This window comes from Leptonotus elevatus, chromosome 12, assembly GCF_054856555.1.
Source record: "Leptonotus elevatus isolate MCC_2025b chromosome 12, RoL_Lele_1.0, whole genome shotgun sequence".
NCBI classification, from domain to species: domain Eukaryota; kingdom Metazoa; phylum Chordata; class Actinopteri; order Syngnathiformes; family Syngnathidae; genus Leptonotus; species Leptonotus elevatus.
This window is the reverse complement of record NC_141250.1, coordinates 22,773,010-22,792,583: the sequence shown is the minus strand read 5'-3', so window position 1 is coordinate 22,792,583 and position 19,574 is coordinate 22,773,010. Positions and strand designations below refer to the sequence as shown.

Below are 19,574 nucleotides of genomic sequence, written 5' to 3'. Positions count from 1 at the left end.
AATTGTTGAGTGTGTTGGGGTCGTGGGGTACACCAAGGACAAGTCGCAAGTCACAGCTTATTCACGACTGTCGACAATTTAGAGTCTTTAAATAAATGAAATGAATCCATTGAGGGTACAGTACTTCCGTTTTTATTATTTTTCTAACAAACAGCGTTCATTATTTATTGCAGTTGCCGTAACAAAACCAATTTCTACTCAGCTACTTCACAGCAAATGATTTACAAAAATAACGCTGGTCCAAAATGACTGTCTTACATACTATCTACATGTATAGCTTATCTGCACTTTAAAACGTGGAGACCGGAACTATTGTAATACAATAAAATTCAGTATCATTCAAGTAACAACACAGAACTGCTTGACGTAAAAATGTTAAAACTCAAAACACCTTATCTGTCTAATTGTCAAAATTAGTAGCAATAATAACAAAAAATCTCTGGGACAAGTTTGGCTTTAAAGGAGCCCTAGAAATTGCCAAAATGATCCCAAAAAAAGTCATCTTGAAACCAAAATGGCAGACCTGCCATGTCTTTTCAGGAATGGCTTCTTCAAACTTTTGGTGAGAAACTTGCCTACCACATTTGATGTTTCTTTCTTTTTTTTAAATCTTGCCATTATATCCACGGGGACATCTTTTGTCCACGTGCCACGATTCAATAAATATGGCACAAACTACATAAAAACTAGACAATGCAATTTGTGTAGAAATGGTGTGTGAATGTTGAAGAGCTGACGCTAAACTCAAATGCAATCAATGAACTGTTGAGAAATGTCAGACTGGGAACGTTTGAATCGATTGAGGAAGATGGAAGGAATAAAAAAAGACCAAAAAAGGGGCAAGGTTTTAGTGTCAGCTCTTCGGCATTAACGTAAGAATAATTCACAAAACTGTAGCATTGAGTTTTTGCCAGTGTTTGCAAACGATACCCATGAGACTACTTACAGCAATTTGGGACACAAAGTCACTCGGTGCATTCGGCTATCTCGGCGCCGTCCACGAGAAGCGTGTGAATGAGTCCGTCTCGCCGCTTGCCGCTGCTCACCGCCTTGACGCAGCAGTTGTGCTCGCCGAGGGTGAAGTGCGTTTCTGTGCCGTCGTCCACAAACTCGCCCTTTCAGACGGCACACGAGACGCCAGGTGAGAAGATAAGCCGGCGGTTGGAAACTCCGCCTGCTGACTTGCTTCACGTCAAATGGACCTGATTACTGAATCCCTCCGTGAGGTTAGCATTAAAAGAACTGACGGTTTGAAGTCAGCAGGCAGCTTCACGGCAAGGAAGAGAAATTGCATGAATGGATATAAAGTAAAAACGGATTTTGAAGGCAAGCAGAGCTCGCGTCGAGTCTTGTCAGATGCTTAAATTAGCAAAGGCTAACAGCGTTAGCTTCTGATGGGCGGCACATACAGCACACTCATGGATAAATGTATGAAGTGCTGCCACCACCAGTGAAAATGCTTTGGTTGTCTTTTCACGAGCGCTCGTTTTTTTCTTCCCTCTGCATTCTGAACTGCTCTTCCGCAAGTAGCCACCCGCTTGCCTCGTCACAACACCCCAGCTCGCCCCCAAGTCATGGTAAACACAACTGCACTCTTATTGTATACCGCTTTCGTTACGCAGTAAAACAGTCTAAAGTGCTCTATAATTCTTGATCATTGGAGACATGTCGATAAAAGCATATCACATCCGTTTTAAATTGTGGAAAAAATGCACAATGGCACTTACTGCAGTTTCAATCTTCTTTCCATTGCACCAAACATCCATCGTGTCTTTCTCTGCAAGACAAGGAAGGCAGTCGGTACAAGACAAGAAAAAGGGCTTTGACGATGACTTGACGATAGGTCGGTCCCGTTCCTGACAGTCGGGCCACTTTAACAGGGATTAGGCATGAGAACAAGATGGCGTGCGCTTGAAAGCAGCTTAGCCCTCAGTGCTGACTCGGCAGGCAGCTGGAAATAAACATTTTCAACATGAACAATTTGTCTGAGTCTGATTGGAACGGCCACTTCAATCGGAGTACAATTCACCAAAAATATCACTAGTGTATCACAATCGAATGCTCCAATTTAATGTGCTATGCCCCCCCTTGGCCACTGGGAGGCACTGCAGTGTCATGCGGACACAAACAAAGAAGAATCTTCTCCTTATTGCTGCGATGGACACGATCCAATTTTGTAAGGTTAGCCATTTTTTTCTTGAGGAAAATGAAAATGTGTTTTGAGTATTGTTTGCTGATCTGCCTAAATATGTTAGTCCGCCGTTCGTGTTGAAATGTCCATTATTTAAAGGCGTCTAAAATCGTGTGTATCAATGCTAACCGCTAGCATGTAAACGGCGCTTTCCATATATGTTAGCATGAAGCTAAACGGACTCTCATGAGGCAGAGCTGTTGAAAATACATCACGTCTTCTTCTTTCTTACATATTTAATATGACAGTAAACCAAAACAGGGAGTGACATTTAACGGCTTCAAGCGTCGTTTTTAATGAATTGGTCACTATTAGCCAAACGGTTGCTTATTCTGAAGTGAGTTGAATTCGATTCACTGCCACCACACGATGACCAACAAGCTCTGAGCTCACAAAAAAAGAAAGAAAAAAGAAAAGTAAGAACAAACGGCAGGTGTGTTGTAGTAGTAATAGTAAGTTTGCAGTAAGTTTTTTTTTCTTCTCTCAACATGAAAAAGCTGTCCTGCCATTGGTTCAGAGCATTCAAGGGCCAATCGGATATTTTAGCTCGGCATGCAGTGAACACGTCACACATCAGTGAACGTCGTGCACGGACAAGACACAAGATGCTGCATCCAAGGTCCGATATTAGCGTCGGAAATGAATGGTATCGGCATGTTACTTGTTAGTACTCACTGATACCGATACCACTGTTTTAATGCAGTATCGGGGCCTCTGCCCGATAGCAGTATCGGTTTTGAAACAACACTAATTAGTAGGAACTGACCCAAGACCACCCTGGAATCCATCCCGTCCAGGTTGAGCACCCAGGTGCTGGTCACCTTGGCCCTGTTCTCCAGGTACTTTTTCAGGCTCTTGCCGTTGATCTCCAGGGTGTACTCGTAGGCGAAGCCACTGACCGCGTCAATGTTGATGGTGGCTTTGGTGTCCAGTTTGCCCACGGTGAACGTCTCCTTGCCCACCAGTTTGAACATCCAGTCACGCCTCAGCACCTCCTAGGAAAGCAAAATTCAAGACGCCAAACTATTGACAGTAGTCCAGATTCATCCATCAAATGAACAGTTGCTGAACCACAAGTGAAAATGCAGTCTGGACTCTGCACATTAATTTGCAACAGTTGTGTCAAAGCAACTAAAAGCCTGATTTGCCATTGGCCCGGAAGTACATGGGATGGCCAGAGATCGGACCGCCCCCTCAAAACCCGCTAGAAGTCTTGATCTTTGCGGTATTTGCCGAAAGCATGTTACATAGAGACCTGGGACTGTTTTGCAAGGCGAAGAAAAGGGCTAACGTACCTTTCCGTCGACGAAGATGACCCTCTTGCCGGTGGTCGTGCCGTGCTCGAAGGCGATCCTGTGCACGCCGTCGCTCAACGCGACCTCCCACACGGCAGCGAGGTCGCCGGACATGCTCGCTGCAGACGACGACCACAACACAACCTTGGCGAGGACTTCACTGCACCCTGGGCGTCATCTAGCGACAAACAGCTGAGTTAACGCCGGCGGGACATGTCGACGCCATTATGTCTGAAATAATTCAAGAAAAGCGCGTTGAAGAGCAGCGAGGATAAAAATACTGCAAGTGCTTGACATTGGTTTGCAATGTAGCTTGAATTTCCAGTGTCGTCCGTTTCCCTTAAAAATAAAAGCTATTAATCGTCACGCAAAATAACATTCATCTTTATTTATCTTCTATTTAAATCAAGTCCATTAAAAAGATAATGTGCAACAATTATTAATACTACATAGATGCCTTTCGATTGGTTTTCGCTTCAGGCAGCCCATCAGTTAATTTTATTTTGAAAACTGAAACGGAAACAGTGCTGCATGAGCAGCCGTCACACCGCGTAATCTCCGCTATTAGCTTTTATCCACCGCTTGCTAACGTCATCGTACATGCTCAGAAAAAGCTTTTTTGCCGTTTTTAAAAATCTAGTTTGGCTTAATTGGGTATTTTCCCTATCACGAATTACCTCAAATGTCTTGCAGGGTGGGCTCGAGCAGGTATTGGGCGACTTTCTACAATAGTTTTACAATGCAGCGTGAGCTCGAACTGCTATGCTATCATGTAACCATAGCAACGTGACACCCGCCTACGTGTACGCTTGGCCACGCCCTCTTGAGTTTAAAAAGGCGTATATCATTGTAGGTATTCCTCTAAGTACAGTATATCATTATATTTGAGCCTCATTTAAAAAATATATGAATGAAATTGAATATTCGTCTAATTTGTTTACGTTTCTCTAGCTAGGAAATTTAGCAAAATCTCGTTTTAGTCACCTAATCAAGCCAATTGTAAACAATATATTGATAAGCAAGTGTGCTCGGTTTTGTATGCTGTAAGTGTAAAGTATTGTATACAAGGTTTGTTGAAATATTGAATTTACTGTTGCAACTCCCTCCTCGGCCAGCAAGAGGCAGCAGTGGATGCCTCTTGTAGGCATTACAATAGGACAACTTGACTACTTTTTGCTCTAATTAGTCTTTTCTTACCCAGAAAATACATTCGTAACGGACGCTGTCCATAAATCATTGAAAGTGAAGTGAATGAATGAAAAGAAAATCCCAATTAAAGCAATAAACAACAACATCATTCAGTAAATGGCCTCAACAATCCAATATTTGTTTTCCCCTCACACTGAAATCTTTAGTTTTGAGGGGGCGGTCCCATCTCATGCAAATGCGCCACTGCTCGCATGCCGTCTGCCTTACATGTCTTTCGTTACCATAGCGACCGAAGGCAACATTTTTGTCAGGAAAGGTGAACACAGAGAAAGCTTCTTTTTTTGGTTCCTTCCATCTTTCCTTCCTACCTATCACTATTGCTCCTTCTTTCTTTCCTTCCATCCTTCTCTTTGCCTCCTTCTTTCCCTCCATCAACACTTCCTTAATCTTTCCCTTCATCCTACCTGCCCTCCCTTCATACCATCTTCCTCCCATCATTTATTCTCCCTCCCTCCCCTTGTATGAATAAGTTCATTTTCACAAAGTGCATCCGGGCTCTTGGCACGCGTTACCGTGTACTTAGATTGTGGTTTTTGGTCAGCCAGCGCATGTAAACAGAACGTCTCGGAATGTTTTCGCCCTCGCTCATTTCATTCCAGGACTTGCGATGTGTCCGATTGTCTCGCATGGCCTCACTGTCTGTGTTGTGCGAAGGAAGCAAATCCAGCGCACACGCTGGCCTATTTGTCTTCGGGAAGTCTTTTGTTTGAAAACGGGGCCGAGTTACGCTGTTTGCCTTCGTCTTTGTCCGCTTGACGGCCGCAGATTAAATTTGTGGACACAACACAGAAAGGTCCTGCCTATTTATCGTGGCTGCTCGGTGGCACGAGAAAACTGTTCCTGCTTCACACATTTTCTCAGTCTATTTGTATTATTTTTTTTTTTATGTATAAAAGCACAATTACTGCCAAAATATATTTATTTTGTGTTGACCTTTTTTTTCCCTTTTATCCCAAGTTTTTCCTTTCTTTTTCTTTTAAAGAATGACATCATTTTTTTTAATTGAATTGAATTGCGAACGACAACACGGCCCAACACTGCGTTGTCCATGAACGTAACCTATAATTGACTGGTGACTCTTCCAGGGCGTTTCCCCGTTTGTCTGTCCAAAAGTCTGCCGGGACGTCGTCCCCGCTCACCCACGGTGCTATGATTTCAATGCCGGCTCATTTTCCACTCCTTCATTCAGGAGAAGGTGCAATGGAGACGCACGGATCGACTTGCGTTACACCGGCTTTGATTCCCCCCCCCCCCAAAACCCGATCCGCTGCTTTTAAGTAAGTCTCAATCACGGCCCAACCGCGTTTGCTGACTGTGGTACTTTGCGGCCTCCCGGTCTTGGCTAAAATAACACGCGCAGAAAGCAGCCATGGAAATGTGCAGTGCCGTGTTCCTCCGTCCGAAAACAGACGACGGCTTGTGGCGGGCAAAAGCCAAAACGGTATCGGTGTTGCTTTCACAAAAGCGCTCTTGAGACGCCGCCGCCGCTTGTTGGCCATTCCTGTCAAAGAATCCAACACAGCAGACTTTTGTAAGACCGCAGATGCAAAGATTGGTTAATCAAGTATTTATGGCGTGGAGAAAAACAAAACGCTACGGGTGCGATCCCCCGTAGAAGTTGCTCGCTTGTTTGGATGGATTTGCAACGTCATTGACTTCCTTGGTTATTACGAGGCAAACGTTTGCCATTTTTTTCCGCTCTCCAGTCACTAAATTAGAGCTCATTCGCTTTAGCAGCAAACAAACGCACGGATGCCCCCCCGAAGCAATAACGCTGTAACGAGCTGAAGATGAAAAGCCACCAGCGGCATTCATGGAGTTGTAAAATATTCCACGCGCATTTTGCCATTTTATGATCCAAAACAAAAAGTCAAACATTAAACCTGTGCGGTATGTACCGTTGAGGAGAGATGTTTAATAGGAAAGACATTGATATGGAATGTGAGGAGCTTGGGTTCTTCTATAAAAAAAAAAGGGCTTTTTAAATTGCGGTAAACTCCAGAAACCACTTTTGCAAGTCCATCACATGGCACATAAAGACAGAACAGCGTTCCCATCAACAGGGGCGGGAAGTAATCAAGTACAAATACTTTGTTACGGCGGGTGGTTCTGATGCTCTGTGAAGTTTGAAGCCACATTAGAGAGTAGAAGGAAAAAGTCACCATCAAGTTATTCCGATAAAAGTTGCTGTTTTTTTTCTTCCTGGTGAGTCACGTTAAGATGTTTCTTTGTGTACATTCCCGAAGCGTTTGGCATGAATCGCCGTTCTTTGAAGTGACGAAAGTGCAGCAAGCGGCGCGCTGATTCGCATTCGCCACTGGAGTCGATCATGATGACTCTTTGCTCATCTATAAATCATTGAAAAATCAAATCATTTTGAATGAAAAATCGATTCTGAATCGAACCGTGAGACAGTCTTCGTTTTCTCGACGGCAGGATGGCAAAGGAAGTGCAAGAAGAAGAAATTGAAGAAAGCATTACGTGTGTGCCTGTCAACAGCCTGCTCAAACTGGTATTTTTTTTTTTTTTGCTGAGTCAACTGGAGCAGAGGGAACAAATAGCGAGTGACTAATCACTGACATGCTGGAGGTGCGACAAGAACAACTTGTATTCACAAAATGGCAAACGGACTCCCTCACCTGATATCACGTGTGATTTATTCTCCATGTCAGCCTTTAAATTCCCGATGAATAGAACGAGAAGGTGTTTATTTAAGAAGGCGGAGTTGAAGTCTTTTCACTGGATTACAGAAAGGGCCCTTGTAAGGTCACGGAATGCGTGAGTCTTTCTTTGAGAACATAAGCGTGTTGCCTCGGGATCAAGTCGGCCCGTGACCAAAATCAGCGCAACATTCAAGGAAGCATAACACGATTCCCCACTGACTTGGGAAAAGGCTCACTTGAGGAAATGCCCCGAGGATCAAGATTTTGCGGCTTCCATTGTCACCGCAAGAGACGAGAAAAAGGCATTTTCACTCATGGAAGCAGCACTTCGTACAGTGCACGTTTGTGCATGTGGCGCGTGAAGCGGATTACCAGAAGCTAAAACAGAGGGAAAACAATGCAGCTCTGCTTACATTGTGGCTTTGGAAGCAAGCAACTCCTGTAAAGACAGTAGTAGCATTTTCACTCATGAACGCAGCACTTCGTCGCTTTTCTTCACTCATTTGCTCCCCAAAACGTATAAAAACGCAGGGGGTTGCTTCAGTCGAAATGGCTGCGAGTGAATGAGTTAATAATACGCCCAAAATGTGTACACAACATGAAGGCTAATCTTTTTTTCTTTCTCGAGGACTCACCAAGACGGACGTCATCAAAACGAGAAGTTGCGCCAGTAGCCACGGAAATGAACCCAGAAGTTGCGTTGCTCTTTTCTGTGTGACAATTGCTCAAGTGCCTGAAAACTCCATTCATGAAAAGCGCTGACTGGGCAGAATTCCGAGTGACCAGCGTCAAAATTGGTGGTCAACCGCGATACGATTTTGCGGCGGCCGCACTCTTTGCCTTGAGCAATCCCGTCACAACACTCGTCGTCTTCACGATGAAGGCGGCATGGCTAGGATACGATTTATGGATGTAACGATGAGATTACAATTGGAGCCGATATGGAATGGCTGTAGCTTTTGTCATGTTTATTAGTATGCAGCCACGTGTAAAAGCTCTCCGAAGCAAAATCCAATATCCAAGTTAATAATTAAAAAAATAATAATAATTTATGTCTGGCGCTAGATCTCTCTGGAAATAAAAAATGGAATAAAAATGCTCGTTTTGGGGCGAAACAAATGATCAAAGGTGTTTGGCTACAAACAATGTAAATAGTCCCTCAAAAATATTTTTTTGTAAAAACTGACTCTCAAATGTGTTTCGGTGAGCAAAGTTTTGGGGGATCGTCAAAGATGCTTTTGTGAATTAAAATATGAACTTTTTGTGGTTTTGCCAGTAAAAGCACAAACATTTTGGAAAAAGGCCAACTCACCAGAAATAATAACATTTCAAATGCTCTCATGCAAAAAGAGATGATGTTCGTTTTTATAAGACAAAGTGTCACAAAGTTTACACGAGAGTTTTTTCAGCTTTTCAAAAAAAAAGTAAAAAACGCGTGCAATTGCTGAAAAGCTGAATGTTGACCGAACGTGAGGCGCGATGTGATGGAAAGTGCCCGAAAAATGTGTTTTTGCCGACCGGATGATTGATTTGATTTCCAAGGTATGATTTATTTGGGCGTGCATCAGTTGCAACTCTCCGCCTGCACTCGGCGCGGGCGAGCAAGCGGCCGTTGCTCCGCTTGGAAAGGCTTGCTGTGCTGGAATGTGAACAAACAATATTTAGCAGCTGCTTGCCGAATAAACAAAAGTCTGGAGCATCAGCATGACCGTCACTTTTCTCTCTCTCCTCTTTTCTGGATGTCGTGGAACCAATAAAGTGGGTCCATGTGTTTTGGTTTTGTTTTGCATTCTGTTCTCACGATTTAATGCTCCTAAACTGTCAAGTGTGAAAATGAGTCGACTGAAAAACATTAAAATGCTCAATATTGATTTGAAAAAGCGACTCTTCCCGCCCCCCCCCCAGCCTATTCTGTTTTTCTGCTTAGTCATGCAGTATGGTGAATCGCTCGTGTAGCAATCTGTGGAACTTAACAGGAAATGACAACATAACATGAAGTGTGGACTGCGAAGGTGGAACAACAACAACAAGCAGTGCTACGTACGCCCTGTGAGGACAGGGAGATGATTAGTCGCCAACAGGATGGCACGGGAACGGGACAGGACACAACAAGGATAGTGTGACTACACTCTGTGAGGAATATAGGACAGGACATGGTGGGACAGTAATAGTGAGACCAGGCAGTCCTACATCCTACGAAGAAAGGACAAGACAAGTAGCAAGTAGGACAGGATGGCAGGACAGGGATAGTAAGCCAAGTAGAGTTACATCCTATGAGGAAGGTACAAGAAGAGTAGCAAATGGGACAGGAGTAGGACAGGGTAGGACAGTTGTCATGTCCTGTTCTGACAGAACAGGACACGACTTGGAACGTGAGTCAAGCAGTGCTACATACGCCCTGTGAGGAAAGGGAGATGATTAGTCGCCAACAGGATGGGATGGGAACAGGACAGGACACAACAAGGATAGTGTGACAGGCAGTGTTACACTCTGTTAGGAATAGGACCTGACCAGTAGCAAACAGGAAGTTACAGGCAAATGGGACAGGGTAGGACAGTAATATCCAGCCAGGCAGTGCTTCATCCTCTGAAGAAGAGACATGAACAGGACAAAAAAATATATCACTTGACAGAGGTGAGCAAGGCAATGCTAAACATCTTGTGAGGAACTATCAATAAGGGCAGGACAGGATTAATGAGCTAAGCAAAGATATACTTGGTGAGGAAAGGACCAGATGCGTTTAAGATAGGACAGGATAGGAACAGGACAACAGGATAGTCATAGCAAGCCAGGCAATGTGAATAGTAGCAAATAAAACAGGAAGGGAACGGGACAGTGGCCGTGTCCTGTTCCACCCTGTCCTGTCTTATTCACGACTCATTGTACAGCGCACCCAGTCCAACACTATTTGTCTGTTTTTGGTAACAGAGGCAGCAGAGTCTTGTCCTTGCAAAACATTTTGTCCCTCATCTTCACATTGGTGGGAATTCATTCAAAAGTCATCGCATCGCAAAATCCCCTCAAGAACCAAACATGTATCATTGAAATCATTCTTACATCCCAAAGAGTTGAAATTGATCTCACCAGTTGACAATTGGCGCCCAGCTGTTTTTAATACACAGTCCTGTTGGTGGGGGTGGGATTATTTATAGTTGTGAATTTTTGGGGGGGACTGTGGATTATTTCTTGTCATTCTGTTGACATGGCGCTCTTTTGATTATTTAGCTTGAGGAGAGACGCAAATCTATTTTTTCGCACTAGGGATCTTCTGGCTGAGCGTTTATTTTTTTTTATGTGTGTGTGTGTGTTTGTGTTTCCGCCCTTCTCTGGTTGCTAAACCAATGGATTCAAATCCCACCAAGTGGCGACAGTTAGTCATGCGTCCATTCATATTTTCTGGGTCCGACAAACGTGACTCACCGGCTCAAGTCTTGCTCCGTCCACAAGGAAACTGCGTGTCATTTTCACCAAGACGTACTTACAGAAAGAAAGTCAAAGTTTGAAAACCAGACAGCGGGACACCCCGAACCTTCCGATTTCATGACCTCACCACTTTGACATGGGCGGGCGAGACCGCATGGACTCAGCAGATGTGCAGGACAAGAAAGACGTTCACTTGTCTTTTGATGAAATGGCAACATATGATTTCCAAAAATCCAACTAATACGATCGCGTCATTCAGAGTCGAGGTGCGCTACTTGTACAATCAATTGTTCGTCAGCACTTTTGTTTACAATTTGGCACGCGTCCAAACACGCACAATTTGGACCCAAAAGCAGACAGAACACAAAAGTGGAAAAGCAAATACAAAAAATACAAAGTAACAACAGAGAGCAGGATATGGAAGAAAGCTGGACCAAAGCGTGTCATTCGGTAACTCTAATTTTATATCGTCACCCTCTTAAAATAATTGCCTAAGTCATTTTTTAAATCAAAAATATATATATTTTTTTGCCTAAATCATCAACTCGCGATGCAAATGGTTCCATTTTTTGTGTTTCCTGAAAAATCTGAAATAAGTGACAGAAAAGAGTGACAACGTCAAGGACCCAAACCCAGTTATGCTTACCTTTTTGCCTTTGGCCTAAAAACAATGCAAGAATTAATTGTGCAACTGCTCGCCCCTCCTCTCTCTGCTCACCATTGGAGACAATTAACTTCAAAGAGGCAGCAGTTACTCATGCTGTGCCCTGCTTAGAAAGCCTCTAAAAAAAGAAAAGAAGATCTGACTAGTCGTATTAGTGGCCATTGAAAATGTATTTGCGGATTTCGTCCATTGTTCGACTGGAATGTACGCGTTGCGATAAACAACGAAGCAGTCGACAAAAAAAAAAAAAAAGATATCACAATGCATCCACTTGCAAGAAGAAAACGTTTTTCTTGTCTTTTTTTTCTTCTTTTTTTTTTTTATGGCCTCAAGAGAGAAAACAAATGGGAGTGCAATGTTGCAAAGCCTCCGTACCAGATGTGGATAGCTGCAGAGTTGAGTAACACCCTGCCCGCACACGCACACACACACACGCACACACACACACACACACGCACACACACACACACACACACACACACACACACACACACACACACACACACACACACACACACACACACACACACACACGGCGCCAGCTGTGTATACGTGTTAAAAGTCCAAGCCGGCAATCACTTTCTTACGCGTGACATCAGAAATGTCAAGTTTCCCTTTCTCGCTTCACGTTCCGCTTTCCCGAGTTCTCGCGTCAATCTTCCTCTGAGCTTTTCTGCAAAAGTAAGCAAGAGACTTGAAGTCGCGGGACACGTTGCCAGCGACACGGAAGGCCCGAGGGGGGGCTTCGGCGGGAGGCTGCGTTCAATCAATGCGCTTCCTGTGCCTCTCCAGGTCCACTTTTCAAAAGTCTGCTTTGACTTTTTGAGCTCCAAAAACGTCTTTTGAAAAAGGGGACATCCAGGAATGGAAAACGCTTCCAAAGTCACTCGGCTTCCGCTTTTAGTGATAAATCAGCGCGGATGGAATCTGCGTGAAATTTTTGGTGATCAAATCCAAATTGTTGGAAGCACATAAAGGCAAGTTAGTGAAGGGGAAAGTTACATGAAGAAAACGGAACACGTACAAGAAAGCAAGTCGAACAAATACAGTGTTACAAATTCTTGTAGTGAAAAAACGTTTTTTCAAGTGTTTTTTTTTCTGTCAAGGTTTTTGCAATTTTTCACTTTTGTTGTGGGCGGATATTTAAAAAGCTGCTGTCCTGCTATGGCCACTGCTTTCCGATGTATTGATTTCATTTCTCGTTCCCACAAGAGTGCCATTGCGCGTATCGATACCTTGAAATAAGGCTGCTTTATGGGCCCAATACCTGGCATCGATACTCGCCCTGACGAAAATAGTTAGTTGCAACTTGCAGCGCAAACTCAAGCTTATCATTTGTGAGTAAATCCCCAGCCCGGGTCCCGCCGTAGCCGCACCATCACCATCTGCTCCGGAGCGGGGGTAGGGCGGTCTGTTTCCATGGCAACGCTGTACCCCTCCTCCCAAGAAGCACGGAAGGTACGGAGCGGTTTGTTTTTTGCGGGTCCCACGTGCAGCCTCGCTTCCAACTCTAACCCGAGCGCGCTACCGAGGGTTGCCGTGCAGATTACGTACCGTACACAACATTCCTCTTACAGCAAGCGGAGGCCAAAAACTGCTGAACATGAAGTCAGAGTGAGATTAAGGAGGAAGAGAACCCCCACTGAGAAGGTCACCCCCCCCCCCCCACACACACACACACACTCCCTCCCCCATTTTACAACAAGGTGACCCGTGCAAATGAAGCCCCCGACACGCTCTCAACACAAGTGGGGTGCCAAAAAGTAAGTCCGCAGGAAGGAGGCCATAAAGCACACGAGCGCACGTCGAACACACGCACGCACATTTCACTCAACTCCTACGAAAACAACAAGGAACACTGCTGGAGCATTTCTTCCATCGCATCCATCTGAAGACGTACGAGTGGCCTCTTGCAAATTCAAAAGTTTGTTCATCTGGATTTCTCTTGGCAACTGTCGTTTTACACCCCAAAAGAGTGCCGCTATTCAAGTTGGCTGTCCACAACAAAAGCCATGTTAGCGTTGTCCATGGCTGTCCGAATGTCCACGCGTGTCCCCCGACAAGCCCTCATTTATTATGAGTGAAAATGTTTTAAAACTATACTTGTGTTCCTTTTTGATATAAATGTTTTCAACTAAATCCATCCATCCATTTTCTTAACCGCTTGTCCTCACAAGGGTCGCGGGGGTTGCTGGAGCCTATCCCAGCTGGCTTCGGGCAGTAGGCGGGGTACACCCTGAACTGGTTGCCAGCCAATCGCAGGCCACACAGAGACGAACAACCATACTCACAATCGCACCTGTGGACAATTTGGAGTGTCCAATTCACCTGCCATGCATGTTTTTGGAATGTGGGAGGAAACCGGAGTACCCGGAGAAAAGCCACGCAGGCACGGGGAGAACATGCAAACTCCACCCAGGAAGGCCGAAGCCCGGACTTGATCTCACAACCTTTGCACTGGGAGGCGGTCGTGCTAACCAGTCAGCCACCGTGCCGCCCAAATTCATTATTTCTGTAGTATATATTGAATGCATGGCTTTCGCTCGCACCGTGTTCTTTTCATACTCGCAATGCATTGTGGTCTGTAATCAACCCGTTCATTAACATCCACGTTCACTACTTTTCAGAGTGCATTGTGGGTCATTTTGAGTGCCCTACATTTTCGCTCCCTGGACATTCGGACGCCGCTACAAAAATGGCGTGACCCCTCATTTGGGGCACTTCAGAGGTCGCGCTTTCGGACACAGCCCATAAATCATCTCATCTGATTTTGAATGGCGTTTGGTGTTGAGGGTTGTAACGTTATGGTTCGGTACAGACAGTTCACGATGATGCAATAAACGGCATGTTTTTGTCAACATCGGATTGAATGGCATTTGAAATTGCAAATGACAAAACAACAACCAACAAACGTAGCAGTACATTCTAAAAAGCAAACAAACAAACAATTGGAAGATTGTTACCAAATAATGCACAGTAACTAAAAAAAAAATCAACAAATCAGGAATGTGCTACTTGAGTATTTTTAATAAGACTATTCAATAGCTTGTCGTCTTTTTCAAAAATGACAACATAGTTGGGTTTCCATCCAGCCATTTTGATTTGAATTTTCAAGAAATGTGAAAATAAAACGGACTGGAAATAGAAACGCTAGAAATTCGAAAAAGGGCCCCAAAATTCACAAAAAAAAAGAGGGGGTGGATTTGGAAGCGTATCGAAAAAAGGAAAATACGAATTTTGGCTATGGAACAACACGTTGCACGTTTTGACTGGATATGACGTCACACGTACGTTTGTAGTCCCAAAGCAATGTCGGACGATAAAGTAAGGTACGTTTGGGGGGGACGACGAAACAGAAATCTTTTTGGAATGAATTAAAGAAGCGAATATTAAAGCTATTTTCGATGGAAAACAGCAAAGAAACGCCTGACGGTTGATCAGGAATTACAAAAGCAAACTCATACGACGTCATCGCACGGGGCAGTCGCTTCACATCTCTACGGTGTATAGCGCCACCTACAGCGGCGGAGTCCACTCTCAATATTCGCAAAAAAAACAACAGATGGAAACGGGCAGAAGTCGCGTGTCCGTTTTGTGCATTTTCAGTCCATTCGAAACAATTGGATGGAAAGCTGACTCATTAAGTGTGACTTTTTCATGGCTAAGCTGCACTTCTGTTGAATTGTTACCACGGAAACGTTCATTGTAACGACTCTGGAAAACCGTACGCACAGCTCTTGGTAGGACGACAGGTGGATTGAAAGAGTTGTGCCGCTGCGCGCCATCTTGGCGGAGATGAGGCCAAGAATTTGTTGGCAGGGAACTCAACATCCCCCGTTCGCGTTAGCAATTAAACGTGAACGTTTACCGTACTTAATTCAATTGCATTTTACTCAGCCAAAACAAAAGCTGACAGGTGGAAGTGGATTTACAAGCGTTTCAAGGCAAAAGGACGCATTTACTGTCCGTGCGGACGCGTCAATGGAGAAAAAGTGGAAATTCATTCTTTGGCTTGTGTCGCTTGCGCGGCGTCATCTTGGCTGGATGCCAGTTTAACCTCGCGTTGGTGTCGGGATAAAAACCCAAAACGACGCACATGTGCATTTTTCTCCGCCGGGGGTGTTGGCATGGCAACAGCCTGAGGAATTTCAGTTAAAACATCGAGAGCACGCGGCGATAACTCAAAAGAATGTTGTTGAGGGGTTTAAATCCTGACCTCAGGAAGAGTTCGCCTTTTGGATTCTTACACGCCGCCTAACCTCTCAAATTCACATTTTCAGCATTTTCAGCATAGATCAAGTCCGGGCTTCGGCCTTCCTGGGTGGAGTTTGCATGTTCTCCCCGTGCTTGCGTGGCTTTTCTCCGGGTACTCCGGTTTCCTCCCACATTCCAAAAACATGCATGGCAGGTGAATTGGACACTCCAAATTGTCCATAGGTGCGATTGTGAGTATGGTTGTTCGTCTCTGTGTGCCCTGCGATTGGCTGGCAACCAGTTCAGGGTGTACCCCGCCTCCTGCCCGAAGCCAGCTGGGATAGGCTCCAGCAACCCCCGCGACCCTTGTGAGGACAAGCGGTACAGAAAATGGATGGATGGATCATTCAAAATCACTAGAGAAAGACATTTGTTCCCCTTGTAAGAGTTTGTCCAAATTGAAGCCCTCAATTTCAAATTTGCCCAAAATAGCTGTGCTTTGAAACAAGATGGCTGACTTCCTGTTCTGTTCTGTTCTGTTCTGTTCTGGGCACTTGAGACTTTTTGGTGTCCTGTTCTGATCGACGTGTGCCCAATTTCATGTTGATCTGTGAAACTGGCTTATGGGGGGCTTCTCTTTATCGCTCTCTCTCTCTCTCTCTCTCTCTCTCTCTCTCTCTCTCTCTCTCTCTCTCTCTCTCTCTCTCTCTCTCTCTCTCTCTCTCTCTCTCTCTCTCTCTCTCTCTCTCTTTAAAGTTTCAAACAAAATACAAGGCTTGAGATTTGCGCTAAAATGGCTGCATTATATCAAAATGGACCACTTCCTGTCCAGTTTCAGGCGTGGGTTCTTGGGACTTTTTTTCATGTTTGCTGTTCTGATACAGAATGTGTCCGCCCAGTTTCGTGTTCATCTTTGAAAACACTGTCTGGGGCTGATTTTTTTTCTTCTTCTTCTTCAAACTCACTAACAAAGTACAAAGCCTAGAATTCATCTGAAATGGCAGCGCTTCATACCAAAATAGCCGACTTCCTGTTCAACATTAGGCATCAGTGTTTGTTTCAAATGTGTGTTTGAGGTTTTTCGTGTCTCCTGGTCAAATATCCTGTTGATCGTTGAATTTATTTTTATTTTTGCCACAATAGCGCTTACTTGGACGACTTCCCGAGTCGTACGAGTCCCTTAATTCAACTCATATGCAGCGTAAGCTTTTGGATAAAACCACCACGATTACACGGAACGTCAAAAACACCAAAGTCCTTCATAAACGTGGACAAGCTTGACGTTGACCACCTAAAATATGCAAATATGCATCCATTTCAAATCCCTGCTTCTAAATAAAGAACAAAAAAAAACATAAGCAAGCACTTCTTGAATCTGTGACAAGCGCTTTGAAATTTAGAAGCCGCAAGGTCGGCAGCCCTGTTGAGCCTCCAGATGATCAGGCCTCGAGACTCTTTTTCTTCTGGACTCTGGATTACATCCGATGAATAAAAGCTTGCCCTGCGGTTGACAATAGGGCCACGCTGCTCCCGCCGGCGAGGGGGGAAGGGCATCGCATTCCTGTGTTGACCCCCACTTTGCAGCGGCTATTAAACAATAACTGCAGCTTTTTGTGCGCCCCAAAATAACAGCCTTGTGAATCTTGCCAAAAAGATATAGGGTTGCTTATTTGATACATTTCTTGATTCAAATCAAAGTAATAACCCATAAAGGTGCTAGCAGACCTGAAATCCGAAAAAAGTGAGTCGGACAACGCTCGCGTATGCAGTGATCACTTTGCGAACGGTAAGGCTGCAGTAATGAAAACTACTTACATCGCTGAATAAAACTCTCAACAGGCCGAAGTGATATTGCTGGAAACATAGCTAACCGTGATATCACTACGTGGAGTTCGTTCTACAGCTTGTGTGTCCATTGTTAGAGTAGACAATATTTGTATTGTACTCTTTGCGTGTTCAATTAACTGAATGGTGAGATTCTGGTGAAGAAGTCCCTTTGCAAAGGTATCATTATCAGAAGCTTCTGATCACACAATTGAAGTCACCCAAGCAGTGGTCTGTTCAAAAGTGTGCCCCTCCTTCTCCTGCACATCATTATTTATTGAAAAGTGGGTGAATACGAAAAGTCTCCTCCCATTCACAAAAAGGCAGAAGTTCCCAGGAATACAAATCAGATTAGATTTTGAACAATAATAAATCAGCCTGTCTCTTCGACCGACTGAGACCGGTACTAGGCTACACTCCCTTCTCTTCTCATGGAAAATAACTTGTTGCCCTTTTCTTCTCAGGCGAAAGAGACAGATAAGAATACAATAGACAATTCTATTCATTGAGCTATACTGAGTTAACTAAATCCAAAACGGCTAAAATATAAATTGAAACTAAAAAACAATGTTAATAACTCAACACCATGCTACGTGAATGTGTCTTTGTTTTTAGCCATGCTAGCTACGTTAGCTATCACCACGAGTGGTTCTTAAATGGAGGTCCTTCTTCCAGGAAGGCCACAACATACGGACGGAAAGATAATACTTATACTCAAGCATTGCTTCGTTCACAAGACGTTTACATAATTACAGGACGTCGATACATGACTGGTGAGTCTCTGTTTGTCCGATGAAGTCGTTTAAGAGCGTAACAGTTAGCCAGCTAGCTTGTAGCCTGACGCCAGTGGTACGTTTGTGTACATTCGAGATGAAAAGAGAATGATTCTGAATCACCCGAGCAAAAACAAGGCGGCGGTCATTTAGTGCTTCTTTCGAGTTAGCCGACCCAACCGCACACGAAAAGCTAGCGGTGTAGTACGATGTCTGGAGGACGGGGGAGCTCGTGATGTCCATTTTGCCTCCACGTCAGGCAAATCTGACACGAATTTGGAAAAATCTCTTTTCCTCAGAGTGTAAGGATCATATCGGACATATTTGACTATTTTTAGAGCGTACCGGCTTCGTCCAGGCTCACCCAACGCTTTCCGTTATTTACAATGGCTGTTCCCTACTTCCTGACCCCCTCAGTTGAATTTCGCACGCCGCCGGAATCACGTGATTGCAACCCCCCTATTAGCGAGTGGCAACATAAGATGGCCGCCACGCATACAAGTAGTTCCTGTACTCAAAGGACCAAGATTCCTTGCGAATAATCAGCGCCGGGTTCAATCAAGTTATTCCGAATGTGTTTATTTCACCAAATGTTCGGGTTAATTAATGCATGGCCTTCCAAAAGCCGAATATTGCCAATATTCAGCGTTTGAAAAGGACGGCACGTAAACGCAGCCAGTAACATTCCTGCAGACGAGTCACGCGAGGGACGTCCTGACGTTTTTTTGCACACTTCTCGTGAACCTCATTCGTCTTCTTCCAAGTCTCAGGAGAAAGTGCCGAGTCATCCCCGGGGGAAGGAGAGCGGTTTCAAGAGACGCTCACTTTTTGATGGAGTGCAGTTTAAAGCTTTACGTTAGGCTATTGTGCAGGAGGGGAGGACGGAGGGCGCCACTTTTATATTCCTCAGAGTGCTGAGCTCAGGCGTGCGCTCAACTTGTGATTCACGGTCCGAGCCGCCGAACGTCGTAATGCCGCGCATAAATCTCGCCGTGGAAGTGCTGCAAACTTCCTGTCGAGCTTTACAAATGAGTTTGCGACGTGTTATGCCTGATCCAGAATGGTCAATTACGATGGGGGTGGTGGGGGGGGTGGGGGGGGGGGGGGGGGGGGGAGGGGACGTGGAGCGCGGCCATTTGCACGGACGCTCACTAAGGTTCCAGTCCACAGGCAAAATGGAGCCTCCAAAAGTGTTGGGTTACGCCTTTTCCAACACGAATATTGGCTCAATAAATGCGTACTGGGGTACCTTCTTTCAATGGTACTTTGATTTGTGTTCTGAGTATGCTCTGTTCCAGGGGTGGGCAAACTTGGTCCCCGAGGGCCGGAGTCCTTCAG

The 19,574-nt window shown here is 44.7% G+C and overlaps 1 protein-coding gene across 3 annotated transcripts; it reads right to left on the bottom strand.

Moving 5' to 3' along the window:
• Positions 1-109: 109 nt before the first annotated feature.
• Positions 110-4,275, bottom strand: faima (Fas apoptotic inhibitory molecule a). 3 transcript variants are annotated; one of them, XM_086090413.1, is made up of 5 exons: positions 4,164-4,275; positions 3,487-3,664; positions 2,958-3,186; positions 1,728-1,777; positions 110-1,115 (listed from the first exon to the last, which is right to left on the bottom strand). In XM_086090413.1, exons 2-5 carry the CDS (start codon positions 3,598-3,600, stop codon positions 966-968), a joined length of 543 nt encoding a protein of 180 aa, XP_085946539.1. In that variant the 5' UTR covers positions 3,601-3,664; positions 4,164-4,275; the 3' UTR covers positions 110-965. The 3 variants fall into 3 exon arrangements, with proteins under 3 accessions (XP_085946539.1, XP_085946538.1, XP_085946537.1); XM_086090412.1 differs by having other exon boundaries at positions 3,487-3,717; positions 4,164-4,270; XM_086090411.1 differs by lacking the exon at positions 4,164-4,275 and having other exon boundaries at positions 3,487-3,813.
• Between the last annotated feature and the right edge of the window lie 15,299 nt (positions 4,276-19,574).

What these genes read in the sequence shown, in the direction of transcription:
- faima (XM_086090413.1), bottom strand. Translation starts at nt 3,600, where the DNA reads ATGTCCGGCGACCTCGCTGCCGTGTGGGAGGTCGCGTTGAGCGACGGC. An exon ending in TCATCTTCGTCGACGGAAAG is followed by an intron (nt 3,187 to 3,486) that starts GTACGTTAGCCC and finishes TTGCTTTCCTAG; the next exon opens with GAGGTGCTGAGGCGTGACTG. An exon ending in GGATTCCAGGGTGGTCTTGG is followed by an intron (nt 1,778 to 2,957) that starts GTCAGTTCCTAC and finishes CTTGTCTTGCAG; the next exon opens with AGAAAGACACGATGGATGTT.